This window comes from Leopardus geoffroyi, chromosome B2 (assembly GCF_018350155.1).
Source record: "Leopardus geoffroyi isolate Oge1 chromosome B2, O.geoffroyi_Oge1_pat1.0, whole genome shotgun sequence".
NCBI lineage: Eukaryota > Metazoa > Chordata > Mammalia > Carnivora > Felidae > Leopardus > Leopardus geoffroyi.
In genome coordinates, this window is record NC_059332.1 from 120,591,935 (window position 1) to 120,618,014 (window position 26,080).

General features: G+C 37.7%; 1 protein-coding gene across 14 annotated transcripts in view; it reads left to right on the top strand.

Moving 5' to 3' along the window:
- Nucleotides 1-26,080, top strand: part of EYA4 (EYA transcriptional coactivator and phosphatase 4) — a 318,929-nt gene that overhangs the window by 169,477 nt on the left and 123,372 nt on the right. For all 14 annotated transcript variants that reach the window (XM_045499667.1, XM_045499678.1, XM_045499665.1 and 11 more), the window contains one exon: nucleotides 16,112-16,161. In XM_045499667.1, the coding sequence (XP_045355623.1) occupies nucleotides 16,112-16,161 (50 nt within the window). The remainder of the gene's footprint in view (nucleotides 1-16,111; nucleotides 16,162-26,080) is intronic.

Below are 26,080 nucleotides of genomic sequence, written 5' to 3' on the forward strand. Positions count from 1 at the left end.
AATTATATGATTGCACTTTTGGTTTTGTTTTTATTTTGTTTCCCCATGTTGGCTCTGTTTTCTCCCTTGATTTTTAACATGTTTTCTTGGAACTTCTCATAAAGCTGTCTTATATTGAATTAGATATTAATGAAGAGAAATGTTATAAAAGGACCTGGAGATATTTTATAACTTTGGAGAGGGAGGTGTTTGATAGATTACTAGACGATGTACAAAACATGATGCCATTGAATGGGGAAGAAATAAAGAACAGGGAGCCCAGAAACACCTGCCCTGTGCTAAGATTTTATGGAGAGCGAGTTTTCACATTCCAAATGTGAAGAATGCACTCCATTAAGTAGCAGTCCCCAATCTATTTTCTAGATTTAAAAAAAAATTGGTGTGATTTCTGCCAAACCTAAGGGTTGTTATGACTGACTAATCTTAATCTCATTCTACATATAACTTTGAAGGATATCCGTGCGTTAAGTAGCAGTGCGGCAGGAGCACTGCGCAAGTCACTGTGGTAATGCATTGACTGTCAGTGGTTCCTGATAGTTTCACGTTTATCAGAACATGGGACAGGTCCTCACCGATTGCCCTTTAAGTCACTGAAAGGTAGTCGTTGGAGATCGAAGCGCCATTTTCAATAGTTTAAAATAAAAGGGAAACCAAATATTTACCCATGAGAAGGCTCTACTGGCTTTTAAAGATCTCTAGTTCCTTTGATTTGGGCTATTTTATTAATTCCTTTGTACCTACAGGGTATTTCATAATAATTGCATTGATTGACCGCTATCTGCTTGATTTTAACTGTGGGTAATGAAAACAATTATTAAACGAAGTATATTGGATAGATAAAGTCTCAAAAATAGGTGGTTCACATTGAAAAAATAGCTACTATACCGTTGACACTCTGCGATGGAAATCTTTGCTTCACGAGAGGGGGAATGGATGCTTAGAAAGATTGGTTTGTGTCTTTGTTCCAGTTCCTTTAACTACTTGGTAGAGGTGCATTGGGGATGGAAGAGCATCTCAGCAATCTCTGTTCATAAATGTTATTAAAAACCCATCAATGTAATTTCCCTCCTCAGTTTAAACAATGTAAAGTAATGGTATACCATTTGCTTTTATGATTCTAGGAACACTTGGATGCCTTAATGTAAGCTGAGATAAAGATTACATTTTTCATCAGAAAGATTGTAGCTATTTGTACTCTTTAAGCGTTGCAAGGGCGCCTGGGTGGCTCATTCCGTTTAAGCATCTGATTCTCCATCTCAGCTCCGGTCTTGATCTCTCAGGGCCGTGAGTTCAAGCCCAGCATAGGGCTCCACGCTGGGCACACAGCCTACTTAAAAAAAAAAAAAAAAAAAAAAAAAAGTTGTAACTACAAATGACATTTTTTTTTTCATGTTTGTAGTTCCCTTATGTATACAGTTTTCATCACAAGTTGCTAATTGAGCCCTTTCTCACTGCCCCCTATCGAGCCAGCCTTCTTTAATTCACGAAGAACTTATTTTGTCCTTCTTTTTTTTTTTTAATTTTTTTTAACATTTATTTATTTTTGAGACAGAGAGAGACACAGCATGAATGGGGGAGGGGCAGAGAGAGAGAGAGACACAGAATTGGAAGCAGGCTCCAGGCTCAGAGCCATCAGCCCAGAGCCCGACGTGGGGCTTGAACTCGCGGACCACGAGATCATGACCTGAGCTGAAGTCGGACGCTTAACCGACTGAGCCACCCAGGCGCCCCTAATTTGTCCTTCTTAGAGCTTTAGCCGTGGTTCATTGGGGCTCTCTTGTAACAAGAACAGACACAGATTTTGCTTCGATGAATGTTTCTTGGGCTCTTCAGACTTTAGAAAATACCGAATGACTACAATCCCTTAAGAGAGTTAAGAGAGCGGTCATTTCAGAAGCATATTCCGTGGAGATTAAAAACTCAAATTTATGCCACAATACTCAAGAAGCTCTCAACTACTTAAGCACTGGCTGCGAAGATGACATTACTTTCATTGATCCAACCATACTGGGAACAAAGAACTGAATCTGTCAAAACGGGCCTCTAAAATAAGTACTCAGCACATTTTATTTATTTGTTGTAATTTTTGTAATGTTTATTTATTTTTGAGAGAGAGACAGACAGACAGAGCATGCGTGGGTCAGGGGCAGAGAGCGAGGGACACAGAATCCAAAACAGGCTCCAAGCTATCAGCACAGAGCCCGACGCGGGGCTCGAACCCACGAACCGTGAGATCATGCCCTGAGCTGAAGTCGGACGCTGGACCGACTGAGCCACCCAGGGGCCCCTAATCAGCGCCTTTTATGAACTCTAATAGGCCCAGTCAGCTCTGTGTCAAGTAAATACTGTAGTGGCATCAAAACCTGGGCTGAACCAGTGCTGCAGGTGGATTGCTTATGCTTCTCCAGTTTCTCAGCCACTGCAGCGAGAGCAGCCAGCACCGTGGGAAGACAGCGCCGTCCCCAGTTCCTGAGGGCACTGGGGTTTCCGCACTGCTGCCCAAACCTGAAGTAGGTAATGGCTTTTCACTCAATTCCTCCCTTGAAAACGAAAATGACTGCAAGAAATACTGGCCCTACGAACCACTCAGATTGAGCTGTTTATTCGTCGGCTGTCGGTCTCTATCTTGAGCCCTTTGCCTCAGTGTATCATTCCGAGCCCTGCTGTAAAAAAGGAGAAAAATGGAAGAAATCATCCCAGAATTATGTAGATAAATTGGAGGCGGTAATTCCCATAATGCCTGTAAATGCCAAATTGAAATATTGTAGGAGGAACTTACCAAATGAGCTTAGTCTTTCGAGATCGGCGAGATACATTTTTAAAGGGTGAAGGGATGAAAGTTTCATAACATTGTTTTCTTTAAAGAAAACAATTCTTTTTTTTTTTTTTTAATTACAAAGGGAGTTTCAGTGCCAGAGAATGGACTTAATTGCATTATCTTTATCTCTTGAATTTAGCTGTCTTTTCATTTTATTAGAACTTAATATATCTCTTCCTTTTAAACATAAATGGCTTTATTTTAGAAGACATTTTACATAAAATGATAACCTCTGTGTGAATCTTTATAATTGTGATCAGCCCTTCCCATACCTTACATAAAAATACATAAAAAATGAATTACATAAAAATACCTGTAATTATTTTCCCACTTTGTCAACATACTTGTGTGTAAGGGAAGAAGAAAATGTTGTGCTTCCTGGAGAAATGTAATAATGAAAGTAAAAATTTACAGGACTTCTTCCTCATCTAAAAAAACAAAAAACAAAAAACAAAAAACAAAAACCCAAAAATGAACAAACCGAAAATGTTGGGTTTGGGACATTGAGTACCAGTCTTCATTTAATCCTTATTTTAATGAGTACCAGTGCTTAACTTGTCATGAGGCATTTCTTTTCCTGAAATATTTTGCTTTAAAAGAAATTAAAGTAAAATTTGCTTTTAGAAAACTTAGCACAGGGATTTAACTTTTCGAGTAGCTATACCAGTGGGCTCTGAATGGTCACAAGGATTGCGGCTTGGCGGCCTGGGAGTCAGAATCAATACTGTACTTCTCATCTGTGCCCACTGAGAGACGGGCACTGTCCATGGGGGTGACCTGTGATGGTACGTCATCTTACCATAAACAGAAGGGCGTGGAAAGCCATCGGCTGGAGCCAGGAGTGTTTACTCACCAGGTGTCCTCCTAGTTACCCTGAATAACTGCACTGCCTCTGGAGCCAGAAGGGTTCATTCCAGAGCAAGGTGTTTTTAAGGCTACCTGGATGTTGGTTAGAGACTGTAAGCCTTTCAGAGTATTGTGTAATCCTCCAACCGGGTTTCATTCTACTCACACTGGAGAGTGGAATTTACTGGCTGTTGAACTTCACACACACACACACACACACACACACACACACACACACACACACCTTACTTCCAAGTAAAACTGGATTTAGTTTCAGGTTTGGGGACTTTAAATGAGGTAAGTTGTGTTTAGCTTTTGATTGAAACATTATAACTGCTATTATATTATGTGGTAAGCCATCCGTGTAAGTATAGGCAGTTCTATCTCAGAGAAAGATGTTAATTACAGTAATTTGGATTTTTCTCAGTTTTAGCATAAGGATGATAGAAGAAATATACATAAAATTGAGCAAGCAGATCAATATAGAGAAAATCCCTAATCTGTACATGCTGAAACTTTTAAATATGTTTTATTTTTACTACTTGAAACTTAATTACATTTTGTTAATGCTGGGAGAAATGCAGGCGAAGCAGTAATTGATAATTAATAGATGAGATTTCATGAGAAAACGTTACTAGTTGACTTTGAGGAGTTTCCCTTTTAGGTGGATGCTGTAGGATTTTTAAAAAATTTAATACCATCTATTTAGAGGAACGGCCATTTTTTTCTGGATAATTATTTTTGTTTTGAAATTGTATGCTGAATTTGGATTTTTCATTAGATTTCAGATGTAGTCATGTCGACGATACAGGTTTTTGTATTTTTTAAGAGAGCAAATATTTTTCTGTATGGGATTTTGTTTTCTGCTTTTTTCCCTAAAACACTACTAGTAAAATCAGGTTTAATTTTAACTTCTTAAAAAAAAAATCTTAAGTTTCTAGTTGGTTTTACCTTCATTTGGATGTGCAGCTGAGGAGATACTTTGATTTAGAACCTTGATGTGGAAGCATTTGGTGTGCTTTGGTTTAGATTATTTACATATATTTTTGTGTCTTCGAATCTCATGAAGAAAGAGCGTGAATTGCTGTGTCTGCTGCATCAAGGGGCTAAAATGTGGGTAAATTGTCACCATCCTTCCGAAATCTAAAAGAATTCTTTCACTCACCACCGAGGAAAGCCTTGCTCTGTTAGTCCTGTTTTATTATTCTTGTGAGAAAAACACAATTCAGGAGGAGAAAATGTCCTCCAAGTGTCTGTGGCCCCTGATTTACTGCCAGAGTTAGATTGTTTAGGGAACCTGTTTGAAGAAAGAGAGAATGAATTATCACAGCCAATAAGTTTTCCAGTTTGGTTTCCAGGGTCTACTGAGCATCAGTCCACGCTATCCGGTTTCCTGCTTCTTTTCTTGATTGCAGTTACTATTTTCTGAAACCCCGTCTAATTGAACAATGATGTTATCCTACCTTAGTTTGCTTTTTGAGTGTCCGTTTTTCACCAACATTTTCTACACTACTAAACTGTTACTTACCAAAATGGCGACAGAAACAGATACCAATAATCTATAATGCTTTGTGTTATAACTTCTCAGGGAGAGGGAGGGTAGGAAGGAGAGAGGGAGGGCAGGAGGGAGGGAGAGCGAGCAAAAGGACAACAGAGAGAAAAGGCAATTTAAAAAATCTCTACTTTGATTTTTCTCTCTCTTCCTCTTAAGTCCTTTATAAATTACTGTTGTTAAAATTTTGAAAATTACACGATGTGACTTTTCAAGCTCGCCGCCACCCGCAGAAGGAAGGTGGTTGTGTGTGTCCAGGGCAGACTTACATTTTGCTTTGGGGAAATGGTGCAAGCCAATTTTGAAGGTAATACAGCTGTTGAAGAAATACAAAAGCCAGATGACTTCATAAGTGTGTATTGAGGAAAGCAGGATAAATTGTCCTTAGAACCTGCTCTCACAGAGCCATTTTAATTGAGGTCAAAGAGGAAAAAATCGTAAGTACATTTCAATTATTTATTAGGTTTACCTAGAATGAGACCTTCACTACAGATAGCCCTAATCTATAATTCCTTTCCTCTTTAACCCTTGAGTTTAACCACGGTGTGGTTCCATTTTACTTTGAGACCGTAGATTGTTCTCCATTCCTTATGATACATTAATATTTAGGACCACAGAAGTTGTGAAGTTACCTGACTAAATTTCACTTCCATCTAAGGCATGAACTTCTACATTTAAAAAAGACTTACAATAAATTGCTTAGTTTTTATTTGAAATTACACAGTTAGTGAGAATATTTCTTATCACATATTTGTACGTGTGAAATATGTTTCACACGAAACTGTTTTGTCTCATGCTCTTAGCCTGCAAGTAATTAAAATGTTCATTTAATTCGATAGAAAATCTACTCAGACAGAAATCACATAATTTGTGTTTTTCAGTGTGGAAATCATGTTACAGTCTGTGTTTTATGGATTCTGCTAAGGAGGAATTTCATTTTAAGATTAAAACTTAAGGAAAGGTGATTTATAAGCTTTTTATAAAAATGGTTATACAAGATGGCTTTAATAGAAAACTACTTTCAATTTCAAAACTCAAAAACGTTGCCAAAATGTTGTAAAAAAAATATATGATTAAAATGAATCATGCCACACAGTATATTTTTTTTTATTAGTGTATATAGTTTACGTAAAAAATAAAAAGCTTGATGCCAACATCCCAAGATTTTCTCTTTATAAAAAACGTTTTCATTTTATGGGAGATCAAGAATTTAAAATTTACACAATTTGAAAATAGAACTCTCTGTCAATATACTGTGCAAGAAATATATTTACATCATGCGTGCATTAATCTTCAAGTTAATTTACAGATATATGCTGTTCAATTTAAAATTGTCTATAACATTTTATTGCATATGTTCTATTAATTTGTTTTTAAAGTTAAAGGTTGCATGAATTTTCTTTAAGTTATGATGATACCTTTGGGCATATTAGGAAAGTCTTTATGTACTAACTCAAAATATCTTTTAGAGTTTATACGTTTCAAACTAAGATTTTAACAGAAGCTTTTACTAAAATGATTGCCTATCTATTCTACAATTACATATCAATAAACTGGATTATCTCTATGTTAGTTATCACGAAAAGGTTAGTTATCAGCTATACCTAACGGGCAGATGATGTTAGGTGCACTAGAGTGTGTTACACAATGATTGATATTTATGCTGCAAAACAAATGATACCTAATCTATGCCTGTGGCCAAATTCTTTTGAAGTTTCATGGCTAAGATGAGCTGAATTTGTTAAGTGGTAAAGGGCTGCGTTGTCTAGGGGCCTGATGTGCTTGGCAGGTCATGATAAATGGGGAAGTGTTTCTTAACCTTGTGGCCAAAACATTCCAATATCTAAGAAAAGGGTGGGGGGTGGGGAATGACCGCAGAAGGATGTAGAAGACATTGCCAAAAACATGAGCAAGACTTCTCCATCTAGGGAAATAGGGTGAATTCTAAGATTATTTTTAAAGCATTATTTGTGTGAATTCATAAATCTTGAACAGAGGGAAATCTAAAGCTAAGATTTTTATATTTAGTATCAGTAGAATTGTTCTATCCTGGCTTATTGAGAAAATGTACCATAGAGTCAGCAATTTGAATTCGATTGCAGTGGCTTCTACCAAATTAACGTTATGCTCGTTGATTACTAGTTCTTGGTTTGGAATTGATAATTCTACTTTGCCTTTTTGTTGTTTTAATACTGTCTGCCTTGTGACACCCGTGACTGCAAAGAGACATGTAAACAAAATGTATAGAGGAGACCAAGATTGATCTATGGGTAAATATCTCTTAGATGTTTATAATCAACGTTTGTGAGACAAAAAATTTCCTTTTAAGACTCATCTATCATATTTAGGCAAAGTATCATCGTTGAACAATCAATCTAGTCTTGTTTCCAAACCTGGAGGGGAAAAAACTTTCATATGCGCTGTAACCTGATACGTTAAGGCATCTTATGGTTCCTTTTGTGGCATTTTAAGTACTTTGTTACCTTTGATATAGTCCCTATTGGGTAATAATCAAAAAACATACCTTTAGAAGGAGTTTGAAATTTTCCTGGGTATTTCATATAGTGTATGTAGAGTTTATGGCAGGTGACAAAGGACTATGGCATAATTAAGGAGAAAATGTGCTTCCAAACTCTAAAAGCATATGAAGTTTGACATTTGATTTAATACTTCTATGTTGTACATATGTAATTATGCTTTGTTTCCCTGAGTCATTGTTACTAAGTTGCTTTTTAAATCTATCCAACCTTGCAATGAACTCTCAAATAATGTGAATACTATTGTGACAGTTGTAGTTGATGAAGAGTTATAGCCCATAAGATTTTTTTACTTTTAAATATAATTCCTCCCCAGTGGGTGATTTTGTATAACCTCCCTCCCCCAAACCTGGGTCCTGGAAGGCCCCCTGCTTTCAAGGCCAGAAATCAAGTGAAATCTTGCCCATGACAGTCCAATACTAGAGGGGTAAAATAATTTCTACTTCAGGTTTTTGGTTGTGGATTTTTACTTCTTAACCTTCTAACCCTCCTATTCTTAGTGTATGCGTTTATTTTGTTTACTGTTGCAGTCAAAAATGGAATATTCAATTGTTTCTTTGTACTTTATCTATGTATAGCATTTAAAGAGAGGATATGGCAGTTTTTCTTTGAACTGAGGTGGATATAGACTTCCAGTTTTGTAGTAGACTTCACTCACTTTTGTAATAAATAAATAGTGTGGTCTTTGGGGAAATGATAGTTGGTGTTACGGGGGAGAACTTGGGGAAGCAATGATAAAGAGGTTGAAAAGGGATTTACTAAGAAAAGGGAAGAGTAAAGAAACTTTCCTAACTCCATGAAAATGATTTCAGAAATCTATGAATTTTAGAGCAGCAAAGTTTTTGTTTCTGAGAAAGAATGACACTTCATAAAAAGTAGATTGAGATTATTTCATAATTAGATTTTTATAAAATCTGTCTCCAAGCCATTAATGTTTTGGCCACTATTTGGCAAAATGGCATTTCATTTCATTTCATTTCAGAATCTCTCAATTTGTATGGGCATATAAAAACAGGTATATTTTTTAAAAACTCCATGTGACAACTTTGTGTTCCAAAGTTTTTTTTTATACTTTAAGTTTTTAGAAGTCAAAAAAGGAATTGTAACCTGTATAAAAATGTAGAGTAAGTCCGGTTGAAGAATGTGAAGACATTTTAGTTGAATCTGGTTTAGATAATGTCTAAGTTTGTATCTGTATGGGACTATTAGAATAGCAATTCTATGCTTATCTTCTCAACATAAATTACATTTACTCTGCAGCACAAATAATCATAGATTATCTCATTAAAGTGTACATCCCATGCTAAGTTCTAGAGTGGTATTAACTTGTAAATATTATATTTACAAAGTGAACATATATTCTGTTTGACTATTCCAAGTAAATAAATATTAGAATAATTTTTGGCAAAGCCTCCATAGTAAAAATTATATATTTTGTTGAATACTCCAACTATTATTATTTTGGCTCAATTTTTAAAAGTTAATTCATATACCTACTTTTCTATTTTGTCAGTTGTGTTACTGGATGCATTCGGGAGTAAAATTTAAAAAAGGACAAATTTTAATTCATGTTTATTTAATGCTACTAACTTGAGAATAAGATGATCTGAAGAAACCCTTCAAACTCAATGTCAGCTGGTTCAACTAAATAAAAAAAATTAAACATTTTGAAAAGGGTCATCTAATTAAAATATATTTAATGAAGGCGCCTGGGTGGCTCAGTTGGTTGGGCATCTGACTTCAGCTCAAGTCATGGTCTCGTAGTTCCTGAGTTCGAGCCCCACGTCAGGCACTGTGCTAACAGGTCAGAGCCTGGAGCCTGCTTTGGATTCTGTGTCTCCCTCTCTCTCTGCCCCTCACCCGCTCACACTCTGTCTCTCCCTCTCTCAAAAATAAATAAACATTAAAAAATAAATAAAAATAAATAAAATGTGTTTAATGAAAACATAAGTTACATTCCTAGGATACAGCTGGAATAATTAGAAGAAAATACTTTTTCATTCCATTATGTAATTTGGAATTCAGATATTCCAACTTCTAAGTATTAGAAAATAATGAAAAGTGACACATAACAGTTGATATTTCAGGAAGCTTCTTATTTTCACTAAGTCAGAATGTAAAGGAAGTGAGGTTAGATACCTATACTTCTTTATTAGGCAACTATTTACAACTTTATCCAATCCAGTCATAAAAAATACATTTTATAAAGTGTACAGACTCTCGGCATTGATACTTTACAGTATTTGTACAAATATTGTTTACTTATGAACAGAAGTCACTTTTGCATTTAGAGTATTTATATTTGAAATACAACCAAAGTTGGCAACCTGAATTTTTGTGGTTGACAATAATCCTGTGTCACTTTCTGTGTTCACAAAGAATTTCCATGCAATGATCTATAGTATAATTTGCATTTGGAAAACAAATTTTATTTTTCTGTCTTTTAATCCATTTTTTTCCTTAAACATACTGCATGTAAATCTAATTTACGTTGTATTTCCTACACAGTTCAGTGAAGAAATAAAGATTGTCTTATATACCACCCATAAAAATATGCATAATGAGTTTCATTACATCAGCAAACTTTCATCTCTGAAATTTTCATCTTTGGATGAAATTATTGGAGTATAATTGCCGAACTGATCCTTTATTATCACTGTATAATATATCCTAAGACTTAATCATTCAAGTTCATTTCCAAACAAAATGAAGTTACAAAAGAGGTCTTTTGAAAATGTCATCATCCATTATTCCATGTTTTATTTTTTGTATTATCTTTAATGTTTCAGGATTTATAAATAGCAAGATTAAGTAGAAAATAATTGGAATAATTGGTTCCAGCTGTTTAGAAGATGATGGATAGGATAAAAGAAACGTGTTCTTCTGTGCAATTTTTTTTAAATGAGTTAATTCTGTTTCTCTTGAAAAGATTGTAACCTTCGCAAAGCACCTAGCGGCTAGAAAATGTTTAAAAATTTAAGGTGATTTTTATACTTGAATATGATAATCATGATGCAAAACATTCTATACGTGATACATTCTACATGTATTTTCCAGACGTTGGCAATATTGATTACTCTCTCAACAAATCCTACATTCTTTATAATTCATTTAAAAAGTACAATTTATGTTACTTATATACATACCGCCTTAAAAAACTTGAAGGATGAATGGTATTGTGAATTAGAACTACTTTTATGATTTTCTAACTAAGGTAATATTATTGGCCAGTGTTCTCTATTCCTTTATTCTGCCTTAATTTCTCTTGGCACTTACCTCTGACATTATATATTCTTTGTTTACTTGTTTACAGATGTACTGAACGTCTTCCCCATTAGAATGCATGATCACCAGGCAGGTTTTTGTTGGTCTGAGTCAGTTTTATTCAACAGAAATAGGGTATAAGCTATATATGTATTTTAAATTTTCTAGTAGCTGCATTCGAAAAATAAAAAGAAACAAGGGAAATTATTTTATTAACCTCTTATAACTCAAATATTTCATTTCTCAATATAAAAAATATTGAGATATTTTACATGTTTTTCCTGCTAACTCTTTGAAATCCTGTGTGCCTTTTATATTTACAGCACGTCTTAGTTTAGACTAGGTTCCTTACAGGTTCTAAATAGCCACACATAGGGGTGCCTGGGTGTCTCACTCGGTGAAGCATCTGATTCTTGATTTCAGCTCAGGTCAGGACCTCACGGGTTCATGAAATCAAGCCCCATGTCGCCTGCAGAGGATTCTCTCTCTCCCCCTCTCTCTGCCCCCTTACCCCCGGTCACATTTTCTGTCTCTCTTTCTCTCTCTCTGTCTCTCAAAATAAATAAACTTAAAAAAAAAAGCCACACGTGGCTAGTGGCTGCTCTGTTGGACTGCTCACGTCTGGTTCATCTCCATGCCTGCAGCGGTACCTAGAATACCCAAGGCATTCAGGAAAGCTCTGTTGAATGAACAGATCCTGTTTATTTCAGACAAAAAACACCAACAAAAGCACAAAGGTTGTTTCTCACGGTAGCCCTTTTTTGCAGTGGGTGGGGTGTTGGTAACATGGCTAGATGCTAGCGGTATTTGGATAATTTCTTCAAAACTCCATTTCACTTCGCATACATGGACTTGAAATGTTACCAGTGCTTGGTAAAAACAGGTAACTTCAGTAGTCCAGTTTAAAAGATTCCTTCAACGGTTACCGTATTTCAGAGATAACTAGTAGGCTCTTTAAACATTTTTCCATGGGATGTTAGTTTCAACTCTTAGTTTTTAAAACACGTAATAAAAACAAGTGGCACATCTGGCCTAGGAGAGAGGGAAAGGCTTGATGTATAGGCTTCAATTCTAATTCCATCCCTGTTAGTGCTAGCTGTGGGACATTGGACAGGTGGTTTAACCTCTTTGAGCCCTTCGTGTTCTCATTTGTGAACACTAATGATGTGCCCATCATACCTGTCTTCATAGATTAAATGAGATTACACATACACATAGTCCAGCGTAGTGAGTAGAAAAAAAAAATAATTGCTTAATAAATGGCAGCGATTATCATTATTATGAATTAGTAAAAATTGAACTTGTAAATAGCAAGATGTTTTGAACTTCATTTTAAACGTTTTAGGTTGTATATTTATGAATTTTAGGTTCTTAGCGTACTGATCAAAATGCCTTCATATATCTGAATTTGAAGTTTACTACACAGCTTGCTTGCAGGTTAACCTTTCTGGTTCTCAGTGTCATCCTCTATGAACTGGGGAAAAATAGTATCTAGCTAAGCATTGTGCCTCATATATAATAAAAATTTAGAACTTTGAGCTGTTATTCATTCACTCATCCTAAAAAGTTAGTGTTTTGATATTTTTTATGTTAATTGCATACTAAATAGTTATTTTCTTAAAATAAACTTGTAATTCTTTTTTCATTTCGCTTTGATTCTGCATGTACTTTCATAATGTTAAGTAGGGTTAAAATTCACATTAGTGCAGCCTATTAAATGCATTTAACACTATTCATTTTTTTCTTCTTGGCATGTTTTTGCCCACCTCCTTGTGTGTCTTATGAAAACTAGGATTTGGATTTAAATAATGGGCATGAAATTCTGCCTCATTTCTTGGCCTCCTTGTTTCAACTTTGTTCAGAAACAAATTCAAAACTAAATTGGTGATCTTGGCGACAGAATATATTTTGTAAGGATATTCTTTCTCCAATAGCATATCTACTTTAGCAGCCACCATTTAATGAAGCGTTGTTGATCTCTCAGATGGGAGAGTGTGTTCATGTTTAGATAAAACTATCTCTTTTCCCCCTAGTCCTGTGATCAAGACACAATAGACGTAAGTTTTTTAATGATTCGTTTAACTTTTTTCTCTATCGGTTCAGAAATAACAGGGTTTTGAAGTATTTAACAAAAGTTACAAGTTAACATCTTTGTTGTTCTTTGGCATTATTAAAATGTCTTTTCAAGGACAGGTTAAAAGATGAGATCATGTTCTTCTTTATACTTTGCTTCAATCAGTAACCGGATTCTGTCAATTCTGTCTCAGAAATATCTGCCAGAAACATCCTCTCAACTCTGTCCTCATGGCTCTTAATTTAGGTCTTCACCATCTCTCACCAATGGATTGAATGTGATCCACTTAGTAAGCCAGGATTTGGGGAGTGTGTGAGTCCATTTGAGCTGCCATAACAAAATATACCACAGACTGGGTAGTTTATAAACAACAGAAATTTATTTCTGTCCATTTTGGATGCTGGTGGTCTAAGAACAAGGTACTAGCATGGTCATGTGGTGACAGCCTGCTTTTGTGGTTCACAGCCAGTGCTTTCTCACTTTGTCCGCACATGGTGGAAAGGTTAGGGAGCTCTGTGGGGTCTCCTTCATGAGAGCATCAATCCCATTCATAAAGGCTCCACCCTGATGACCTAAGTACCTCCCAAAGGCCCCACTTCATCCCAGGGGGTTGGGATTTCAACATATGCATTCTGGGTGGGGGGGACACAAGCATTCAGACCATAACAGGGAGCGTCTGCTCAAGGCGAGGGATGTAGTGATGTGCAAGGTCAATGCCATCACTGTTTTCATAGAACTTAAACTTTCTCTCCTGTTGCATTAGTCTCTTCAGCCCTCACCTTGTCCCCCTTCCACACTATCTTCTACATCATCTCTAAAACGTATTCTTTTAGAAGTGTTCATTTCAAAGATTAAATTCTGAATTCTTTGCCATATATAAGGTCTTTATAATAGGATGCCTCTGGCATATCCCATGATGTTGAAATATCTTTCTCCAAACAGTCTTGGAAGACGTTATCTTTTAGGACTCAGTTGAGAAGTCACTTCCGTTGTTACTGTCCCCATCTTCCTTTGGCTGGGGTAGATTGTTCTCTGAGCACCCATAGCACCGCGTAGACCTTTCATACTGCAGTCCTAACACTGCATAGACATTTCACACGGCAGGATTCTAAGTATTAACTCTTCCCCCATTTGACCAGGAACAAATGAATGAAACCTGAAAAAAAAAAAATCACTTTGTGGAATTTACAGCTGTAACAGTTATGTATTGACAAAGACCGTCTGTATGTACTTCAGTCTTTCATCACATATGTATTGTTAGCTCTGAATCTGAGACTCAGTGAGTACTAGATAGTAAGTAATCAGTAGATGTGTTCCCTGCCGTTATAATTACCACTTTGAGGATAAATTTTAAAACATCAGAACTGGGGCGCCTGGGTGGCGCAGTCGGTTAAGCGTCCGACTTCAGCCGGGTCATGATCTCGCGGTCCGTGAGTTCGAGCCCCGAGTCAGGCTCTGGGCTGACGGCTCAGAGCCTGGAGCCTGTTTCAGATTCTGTGTCTCCCTCTCTCGCTGCCCCTCCCCCGTTCATGCTCTGTCTCTCTCTGTCCCAAAAATAAATAAACGTTGAAAAAAAAAAATTAAAACGTCAGAACTGTATGGTTAATTATTTGGAGAACGCGGTCTTATAAAGCCATGGGTATTAAAAAAAATTCTTTGTTTATTAAACTACAGGAAGTCATCTGGTTCTGACTCTCGGGAGTGTATGTGTAGTTCGCTAGGATGGTCTGGAACTTCTTCAGCCAGGTGCAAAGTCCAGTCAGCATAGTCTTGAGGAAAATAACATTGACTTTGAGGTGATTTCTGCATACTCCCTGGACAACTCGTGTAGTTTCTGGTGAGGAATCATGGGAAGGAACCAGTGGGAAATAAAGGTTTTTTTGTTCTGGTGGCCTTCCCTTTAAAAAAAAAAATTGTTTCGACAAGTTTTAGTGGACATAAGACTTTATGTGGGTTTCATAGTAAATTTTATATTTTAAGAAAAGTATTCCTTTTTTTTAACTCTTCTTTAATTAATCTTGAAAGCATTTCTTTACCTCATGGTGCTGAGTTCCATGTCAAGAGCATAGAAAATGTTATATGATAGGAAAGGAAGGATAACCTCTTTGCTCAACCCTTTTAGTTTCATATTGTGTAAATGTGTACGCAGGATGCAAAAGAGAGCGTGGTTAATCAAGCAAGAAAAAGAATTGATTTCCCAGATCATGAAAATGCCTTGGCTTAGCAATGAAAGCAAAAAAATTTTTGAAATAGAGTCTACTTTGCATATAATATACCGTGAAGTCCATAGTAGTTGAATAAAATATCTGTGCTTGAAGTTAAATTATGAAAGACCATGGATTTTTGCTTTACCTTCTTTTAGAGAATGTAGCACCCACTGTTGTCCAGAAATGGGTAGCAAGTCCTGGAAGCAAAAGTCATTTTCGTTCTTTACCTTTTGTCGGCTAAAAACCGCAAAGTTGAAATATAGCCTGCAAAATATACTGCAACTATATGTGAGAAGTCTGTGAGCAATGCTGGAACTTAATTGATATGCTGAGAAATATAGAAAACATACAGCCACCGGATTGAGAAAATGAAAATTAATATGTGAATGTTTTAGCTAACACCATACTTTGCCCCCAGAACCTGGTGTTTATTATTGTGCACTGTGGTAGGGGACAGAAGTGATATCAATTGGAAAAACATTTCTCAGTGAATTGAGAACAGTATGGCTTTCTTGTTCCTAAGTGGGAAACCTGGTTCTTTGGTTTCTTTGTTCCTAGTTAAGCTAGTCCCAAGCCATTTTGACTGAACATTTTACATACTTACGGAGTCGAGGGAAGTGCCGTTGGCAGCTGATCATGGCATAATAATGAACTACACTATTTAGCCCCGCATGCTGCCCTTGTAAAACGTGGAGATTCTTTTATGGAGATCTTGGTGGGCAGGGCTGTGTCCACTTTAACAAGTGTGCGAACCTGAGCGGGGAAGTTGTATTTTCACAGGAAAATAACTCGCGCTCTTTTCTTTTCTTACAGGTAAAGAAAACGTGCACAGAATCAGATGCTTCAGAACCTCAGAATTCCAGGTACTGTAAGATAGAAGTCAAGACTCCACTAAGGGAAATGGCAATTTTGGAGAACTAGTCAGATGTTATACTCCAGATGCAACTGTGATTTGAAGCATTGAGGTCCAAAGAACTTTTCTTTATGCAAGCTACATTTCATATTGGCAAGGGTACCATTAATCGTAACATGAATAAAAAGGATTCTGATTGAAGTCACCTTTAATTTTTTTTTTCCATCGTTTTTATTTATTTTTGGGGGGACAGAGAGAGACAGAGCATGAACGGGGGAGGGGCAGAGAGAGAGGGAGACACAGAATCGGAAACAGGCTCCAGGCTCTGAGCCATCAGCCCAGAGCCTGATGCGGGGCTCGAACCCACGGACCGCGAGATCGTGACCTGGCTGAAGTCGGACGCTTAACCGACTGCGCCACCCAGGCGCCCCTGAAGTCACCTTTAAAGAACAATAGTAGAGACGGCTCTAGAAACACTGGAAAACACTGTCCCTTCACATTCATTATTTGAGTTCAGCTTCCTTTTTCTTTCTTATCTTTTCTTATAATGTATTTTCACATCTGAAATTCTTCCAGAGATTCCACAGCTTTAAAAAATCCGTGTTTACCAGTAGAACTACAATATTTTTTTTCAATAAAACACTGCTAGATTTTGAGAATGCTCTCAAATTGGAAAAATCAAAATCGACTTGGCATTCTCTTTTTGGTTATTTGGAGCCTGTAGAAATGGTGCAACAAAGTGCTCAGACCATTGCCTACAGGAATTTAGCACCGTGTAATTGTCTGTGTGTTTGGTTCAGATACCCAACAGATGTTTTCAGGCCTACACGTGTTCACTTCAAATCCAGGCTTGAATGTTAAATGGAGAAAGAAAAGTATTGTAGGTACCATTACAATAATAAACATATCCAGAATACGATATTGATGATATAAACTAGCTTATTGCGTCAAGAAATTTGTATTTAATGGTGAGATGGGTCTCATTTATTTTGTCCTACTTGCTTCAATGCATGATGTAAGTAGTGATTTTATTGCTCTAATACAGCAGGACAGATCTAGGTAAAAAGTTAATGGCCACCGTATATCCTTTGGAGAACCAGTATATATTATGTACGGTACCTTTTCAGTTTGAGTAACACTACCTCTGTTTTATGCAGTGTGATATTCCCAGAATTAATTCCTAGACCTGTTATGTTAAAATGGTTATAAACGGTCTTTTCTTCTGGACCATCAAGAGTACATAACAGGATAGAGGACTTTTTGACATGTGTTCTTTGGCATTTTGACCTTTGTCCTTTATAATTAGGGATCAAAATATAACCAAAGAGTTTTACCTGGTTGGAGCCTGAAGAAATGGATGAACCATTCCAGTTTTTCCTACAGAGCAGCGTAATTCCAGGGCTCATGGAGAGAGAGAAAGGCCCAAACTCAACTCCTTGTGAGCATTTCCTTTCTAGTCATTTTGCTGACCTTCCTGAGTGACCTACCTAGGGCTTGTTATTTAAGTAATTAGATAATTTTTGCAAAGCTGATCTTAAGGCTTAGTAGGAAAAAAACAGCAATATCATCATCCTTCTTAATATTTCATATTAAAATGTTTTACCCATAAGTCCACTCAGGATTTTTGGACCTCGTGTTATGCTAAGATAAGTTTTAAATAAGCAGAAAGCCACCAAACTGACTTTCTTCACAATTGTTTTCAGTAACATAGAGGAAAAACAGAATTTGTAGCTCAGTGTATTTAAACCAGAATTAGATCATTCTTTTTTTTTTTTTTTTTAATCTGTCAAATCCTGGCTTATAAGGCCTTAAAAGTACAATATTGTTTTTAAGGTAAATAAGGGTTATTTTTAAAACACTATTTACATATATTATATTATTTTATAATATAATTATTATATTAGCATATAAAATATAATGTATGATATATATTAATTGAAAGCTATCTGTACTTCCTGGAAACAAGGAAGTGGTTGGCACAAATTAGCTCCTTCTAAAAAGTTTCCCGATTTGAGGGGCGCCTGGGTGGCGCAGTCGGTTAAGTGTCCGACTTCATCCAGGTCACGATCTCGCGGTCCGTGAGTTCGAGCCCCGCGTCGGGCTCTGGGCTGATGGCTCAGAGCCTGGAGCCTGTTTCCGATTCTGTGTCTCCCTCTCTCTCTGCCCCTCCCCCGTTCATGCTCTGTCTCTCTCTGTCCCAAAAATGAATAAACGTTGAAAAAAAAAAAATTAAAAAAAAAAAGTTTCCCGATTTGTAATATAAATAGGTAAAATTAGGCAAATCAGTATCTAATGACTGGAAAGCTTTTAACATGAAAATCAAACAAACAGTCCTTACTTACTAAAATACCAAATGGAAAGACCTTCAAGATGACTGAGGATTATTTACTGGTTCAAGGTTGCCTACACATTTTGATCTTGACTGGTCTCCTCTCCTAACTTCTGGCGCAGGAGACAATTTCCACACCCTAGAAACGTCTGTAACATATAGACATGACTATTCTTGAATTCTGTATTTATTCGTGGGTATGAGGTATTGGAGTACCAAAACTGGCACTTAGTTAATGCAGTGATGGAACACCAAGAGAATAAAAATATGCAAAATATCATTCTGCACAGGCTACAGTAACTTACTGAATAGTCAACAAATCCAAGAATGCCAAAAATAGTATTTATTATATACATGTACTGAAGTTCACTTTTTATCACCTATTAAAACCCCCACACACACATACCAAAATGTCTTTATTACAGACACTAGGCAGCGTTGTTTTAGCAATATACATATATGACTACATTCTTCTGTGCTTATTAGGAACCACAAACCTTTCTGTATTCTCTTTCTGTCTCTCCCTCTCCTGTGTGTATGTGTGAGAGAGAGAAAGAGACAGAGAAACAGAGAGAGACTGAGAGAAAGGAGAGAGAGATTGCTTGATGCAGATTGCGATTTAAAGCCTCGGGCTAGATAATTCTACTGTAAACAAATCTAAAGTAAAGAACTGAGCTCCAAGTGAAATACTGCATCAGCATAAAATGCATGCAAGCTGGAGACCCGCTGCCTTATAAAGTGCTGCCTCACTTGGAACGTAAAGCTAATATAATTCATTTATTTAGCTAGCTTTATAGTGTGTTGGTTTTGGATATGAAAAGATTAGAATAAATGTAGATGGAAAGTGTTTTTACAGTAGGGAAGTAATTAAATTGGGTGTGGAGACTTTGTAAGGAAAATTCTTAGGGTGACATATGTGTATCAGCAAATTCTTTGTCTTGCTTGGCCTTAATTCCTCTTTTGGAAAGAAATGTTTGGGCTGCAGATGTGACTGTGTAGATGGGGAAAAAGAGACTTTACCAACCTATGTAAGTAAGGTAAGAACATCTTAGAAATAACATTATATGTATATATTAAAAGTCAGATATTAGGGACTGCATTTTCTAAGGTTCATAAAGCGATATTGAATTTGATGTCGTATGGAAAGTCATATGATGTGCTTCATAGAAAAATGGACATTTCTTTTTTTTTTTCCTTTTTTTTTTTTTTTTTTTTTTTGGCTTTCCTCTTTGTTGCTAATCATGTAATAGTATCATCGGCTTTTGTTCCTAAAACTAATGTTAACCATAAAATGGATACCATTGAAAACAAAAATCTGTATTTTTCATATACTTTATCTAAACCTAAAATTGTCTGTTACTAGATAGACTATCCTAAAAAGTAAATTGAAATATCATTTTTGTGTTGATTTTTTCCCCCTGTATGGGTGGTGAATTTATTTGTGTAGTTTTGTGCCTCATTTGAGTCTTCACTGGAAATACATGGATCTTATTGAATTGTGCAATAATGAATAACTTCTGGACAGGAGAAGTTACTAGAAGTTTCTGTAAGTCTCGCATATTTTTAACTTTCTACTTTCAGTTCCCTCTCATAAGAGGTGAGGAAATCATTTATTTCATCCTTTAATTTTGTTCTTGGCAAATATCTTATATGCAAATATGCCTGTATGTTAAAATAGTCCCCGTGATACCCGAATGATTTCTTTGGTGACATTCTTTGGTGGGATTTGGTTTCCCTTTCCCTTTCTTCCTGTTTGGGTCACTAAAAATGAATGCAGCATTTTCACCAGGAAGAGACCCAAGAGTGTAGACAGGAAATAAAACTCAAATCCGGCAGTTTTGTTTTCTACTTCTGCTACTCATTATGGAGTGAATGGAAATGAAGCATTTTAGTGAAATTGGCTGTGTGAAGTGACTTCCAGGAAACATCTCCATTCTTTTCCTGTTACTGCTTCCTCTCATCCCGGCCACAGTATCTACGACCAGCAGATTATAGTAGGGAAATACAAGGGAGAGTAGTAAAATATGGACAGTGCTCATGGTAACTGTGAGCTAAGATGCTAGGTTTTCCATGTGAAGAATAAAATGAAAGGATTCAGTGGGTAATGGTGAGGGGTGGACTCTTCCCTCCTTCAAAGGTTGAGCAGTTTGGTTTGCTGGGAAATTGGGCTTCCTGACATCAGCAAAGCCTCCGTTGGGTGCTGTGACTTGCCCTAGTCTCTACTGACTTGACAATGATCACAGAAAGACAGAATGACTCTCAAGCTTTGAATGAAGCCCCGGAATGAATCTCAGCTTACTCTCCAATGTTTCAATGAGCCTCAGGAATTTGATCTATTCAGTGTCTATGTAGAAAATCTTTACAAATGCTACTAATTCATGTTGTGTAAATAATTATGATTTAACAATGTTATACTTAAGGCATTATGTTTTACATATTTGTTTGCTGGTAAAACGATTATTGTAATGCTTCCAGAAGCCTGAAATGTTTACTGGCGTAGAATTTCACGTCAAAAAATTAAATGCTGTGTTTTTTTTCATAACAGTGAAAGCTGAGGGCCCCTTTGTGAAAACACACATTTGTATTTCACTGTGTCAGATCAGAGACCCATCTAGCCCAATATTGTGTCTCTAAGAAGCATCAAACTCCATCACTACCAGGTTGCCTCTTCTCTAACTTGCAAATCTCAGGATTACGTACTAGTACACAGCTTCTCTCAGTAGCACAGTCTAAGCTATTCAGTCCGCGTTCATGTAACCATTTCATGGACTTAGTTACATTGCTAGCAAATACTATCTTTTGGACTATAGAACCCAGAAAATTAATAATCACACTACAAAGTTACTTTGTATTAATTCCTTCTACAACCACCTCTTTCAAATCAGAAGGTATACTTGCCCTGTAGATGACAGATGATTGATGCATATGCTGAGATAGTGTGATTTAGTTCACATGTCTGGGGATTTGGAGAGAAAGAACCTGGAACTCCATGGATACATAGTTAACCGGCGTCATGCCGTAGCTCAAACTCTTTCTTTCCAATTGTGCAACCATTCTGCCTCATTTGAAAGCCCAGCCTCATGAGGATGCCTCTGTGGTTTCTTTATTATTTTGGCCAGCATTTATTGGAGGTTTTCTGAGTCCGTTTGCCTTCTCTGGTGTGTGTTGACAGATTCCTACAGAGGTGGAAAGAGCTGGGATTCTGAACAAGAATGAAGTGTGTGTTCTGTTTTGCAGTTAGTCATATCCTCAGTATCGAGATATCTTGACCCTTTCGGTCACGGTAGCCGTTGAGCTAGTCTCCTCAGATGATTATGTAAGGTATCCACTAAATCCCTGATATCAGTTAGTGATAATCAAAGATTTAAAGAGCAGTCTCAAAACTTAGGTTATTGTTTTCTAAGTGCCCTGTCATACAGGTTTCAGATCAGCCTTTTCCTATAGTTCATGGGAACCCCTGGTGATGTACCTTCGTTGGCCAGTACAGCTCTACCCTTGTGTAGCTCTATACTTGTTAATTGTTCCGTTTGTTTCCCCTCCAGAATTAATTACCTTCCAAGATTAAATGAGTAAATGAGAGTAAAAAAAAATGTATGTGAAAGGCCCTTACACATTGGTACTCACAGAACAGTGTCTTAGTATGTCTTTAAAATCGAACAAGATAACGGAGAAGGCTAGGCTGCAAGTAAAGGGAAGAAGGGCCTCACTGTCGATACTTCATTCACACGCACTTATGTGCTTTTTAGCTTTGGCTTTATGTCTTAGGATCCCTAGGTCTGGCTCATGATCTTTTTTGCTTACTTCTCATTTCATGTTTCTCTCATGTAATTTTTGTTCATGACTCTTGACATGGCCCACCATGCCTAGCATGCTCTGGCCACTGCTTTTCTCTAGCTTTGGTTTCAGGCCAGCTTCCCGTGGTGGAAGGGTCTGGGCTCACAGATGCCATTGTCCTTCCACAGAGGCTGGGACCGCTCTTTCCCCATTTGTGCTATGCTCCCCCTCCCAGCTTTGCTCACCTACTTAATCTCAGCTAATCCTTCGTAGGATCTCTGACCTTCCCCGGTGAGCCAGTGGTCTGGACCCATTGTCGTGTGGCTGCATGGCCCCATGTGCTTCTCCTTCAGGGGCACCTCATTTGATTAACGTTGGCTTCATTCACTGTACTATAAGCTCTACAAGGTCAGGGTCACATCTACTTTTTGCTGTTCCCTATTATATCATTATGTAGCACAGTGCTTAGCAGGTACCAGGTTAGTATGTACCTGTTTAGTGAATAGTAACTTCCGAATATGCAAATCTAGCTAGTAATCTCTCCTGGAACATCTCTGGTAGCCACAAATCCCTAATTCAGTTTTATTAGGGACGCTCTCCATCTCAAACTGCTCTTACAAAATACGATGATGATTACACTATCTCCCCCAGGATCGTTTCTTTCCTGTGATAATTCTCTCAGTTGTATCCTGCCTCAGGACTGTAGAGTAATCTCTGACCTCTTTCTCTCTTTCCTTTCCCAAGTCCTGTTGGTCATCAAGTTGTGTTTAATTTTCCTCGGCTGTGTTTGGAATCTCTTTATCCTGCCCTTCCTACTGCGGCTGTGAAAGTTCAAGCTACCCTCACCTCATCCCTGAATTAATACAATGCATTTCCATGTGGCTCTCTCGTTTCCCTAAAGACCTTGCCTTTCTGTTCTGCCAAGCTGTCAGATGAGCCCTTCTTGATGACATTTACCACATGGCATTACCCTGTTCATTGATCAGTCAAACGGTATTTAGTAGGCATTCAAAATATACACAGAAGCATGAACAGATCATCTTCATAATAGAATTGTGTGCATGAGGTAAAAATGAAGACATACGTGTTCCTACCTAATTGCTGTCTGTAAGAGGCCAGGGATTACTGGGATTACCTGTTACCTGCTGCCCTGTTGCCCTTAGTCTAATCTGCTAGATATTCATTTAGTCCTATTTTATATTCTTCCTTTAATAGCAAAGTAACATAAGAACACACGAATCTACCGTGGGTCTTGGAAAGTACATTCCTGAAAAAATAAACCGGTTACATATACTGTGATTTTCATTTTTTCCCTTCTCCTGTCCTCGTTTCCTACATGGCTTTTAGAGGAATACAAGATTGTTGGGTACTATGTGGATGCTGAAAGCATCCATCATAGGGGACTACTTGCTTGGTAGTTTTACAGGTGAGCTCATTTCACAAGAGAGTTAGAGGAAAATGGTGCCACCAGAATGCACCTTGGACACTGAGCACTGGGGACCAGAATGCCCATGAAGAGTTTCAGGGAAGATTAAGGGCTGTGGTGGAATGTCAAAGAATAGATAAGATTTGAAGAAACGGGGAAAAGAGAGTCCAGTGATATACAGGAAAGGACTAGGAACTGAAACTGACAGGGATTTTTTATAGGTGGTGAGTAGTCCCAATTGATGCATGTGGGACATAGTTGATGAGATTGGAAAATAGGTAGATAATTGCCAGCTTGGATTCCTAGGTTTTTTGGTGTTTTTCTTTTTTTTTTTTTTTTTAGTTAGGATTCATTGGTTGTAGCCACTACTATGAGGCAGTTTAAGCACAAAGGAGGAAATTTGTTTTTTTGTTACTTTGTGGTTTTGATATTAATCTGAGAGAACGTGAGAAGAGACGGTTAGAAGGTTTGCTGGATTTTGCAAGATGTGCGAGCAGAGTAGGGCCCACCTTCCTGATCATTTCTTATTCACCCAGGTCCTGGCCTCTTTGCTACTTGATGTCTTTACCTCTTGATGAATATTGGCTGATTGGCCTTATTTTCTCTCAAGGTCCCACAGTAGGAGGAAAATGCCCATGTCACAGTGCTCCTGATATAATTTTTACCTCTATAGGTAAAATTTCTAGACTAGAATTTCTCTCTCTTTTTCTTTATCTCAGCTCCAAATTTCTGGGGAAAGGAATGGTATCATTCCTTTTCTTAAAAAAAAAAGTTTATTTATTTTGAGAGAGAGAGAGAGAGAGTGAGGAGGGAAAGGGGCAGAGAGACAGGGAGAGAGAGAATCCCAAGAAGTCTCCATGCTGTTAGCACACAGCCCAACACAGGGCTTGATGTCATGAACCTTGAGATCATGGCCTGAGCCAAAATCAAGAGTTGGACATTCCACCAATGAGCCACCCAGGCACCCCTACCCAGGTCTGTTTTATCCAGCACCCCTTCCCCGAGTCCTAAAGTTTCATAAAACCCAGCTTTTATTCACTGTCTCCCTCCCTCATGAGATATAACTCAGTGGTTATCCTTTTCACTCGGATGGAGACTTGGAGCTTGATTTCATAGGTCGGACATCTATAAACTGTGGTCAGCAAAGAAGAGATTGTGTGACAGAGCTTTAAGCTGAGTGGCAGCCAAGCTTCAGAGTAAGAGGAGCTCCGTTCACCTCTTTCTGAAAAGCCTTCTTGTAGTTCTTGACCCTCCTGTCCCCCTTCCCCAAGCTGACCAATTGCTATTCAGTGCACCCGGTCCTTCTCTTCTGCTCTCAGATGCCAGTGCAACTGGAAATTGCTTTCTCCATCTCCTCCAGTTGTTAAATGATTGTCTGATGAATGCACTTCATGCCACAGTTCAAATTATTTATCCTTCTGAAGAAAAATTGGCCAAAATGAGGATACAGGTTTGGTCTTACGTTTTTTAAGAAGCCAACTCTCAAACAAACTCAAAGAAATACAACGAGTGATCCATAACTTCGAGCCCCAAAATTTGAAATTTACAGATATTGATTGGGAGGTCACTGGTGGGTTGCTGATCAGGTAATAACGTGATTCAGTTGTACTTGTGATGACGGAGCAGCCATTGCACAGGTGCCTGGAGGCAGGGAGGCTGGTAGCCATGGGACTTACTTTTTTTTTTTTTTTTTTACATGTATTTATTTTTGAGAGACAGAGAGAGGCAGAACACAAGTGGGGGAGGGGCAGAGAGGGAATGTGACACAGAATCCAAAGCAGGCTTCAGGCTCCGAGCTGTCAGCACAGAGCCCGACTCAGGGCTCGAACTCACGAACCGCGAGATCATGACCTGAGCCGAAGTCGGACACTTAACCGACTGAGCCACCCAGGTGCCCCGCCATGAGACTTACTGAAAAGGCCTGAGAGACGTTGAGCAAATAGTGTTATTTTTAGATGGCATTATGCAAGTTTTTTTTTCCCCCTATGGTTTAAACACAGTTTCCATATTTCCACATCATGTATTATTTATTTATCTTAAGAAAAATACACATATTGTAAAGCATGAAATAATAGATTTGGCTTGAAACAGGCGTGGTGGCAGTGGGAGGGATCTGGCTTCTTCCTGACAGCTTGCATTATTCTCTGAAGATGAGGAGACGCTTGATTTCCCCACATGTATTAGTGATGAATTCCAGAGGATGGCTGTGTTCCTGGTCAGCCTGTCTTACAGTAAACGGAGTTCTTCTGAAGTCTTTCTGGTTAATAATATGAAACAGTCTTTCTGGAGACCGTGAGCTGCTCTGAATTAATTTGGTCAGAGTAACACATCACATAAAGTAGCATTAGTTTAGCGTCTTTTTATCCAGAGGACCCGAGGAGCCTCAGAGTGATCATCAAA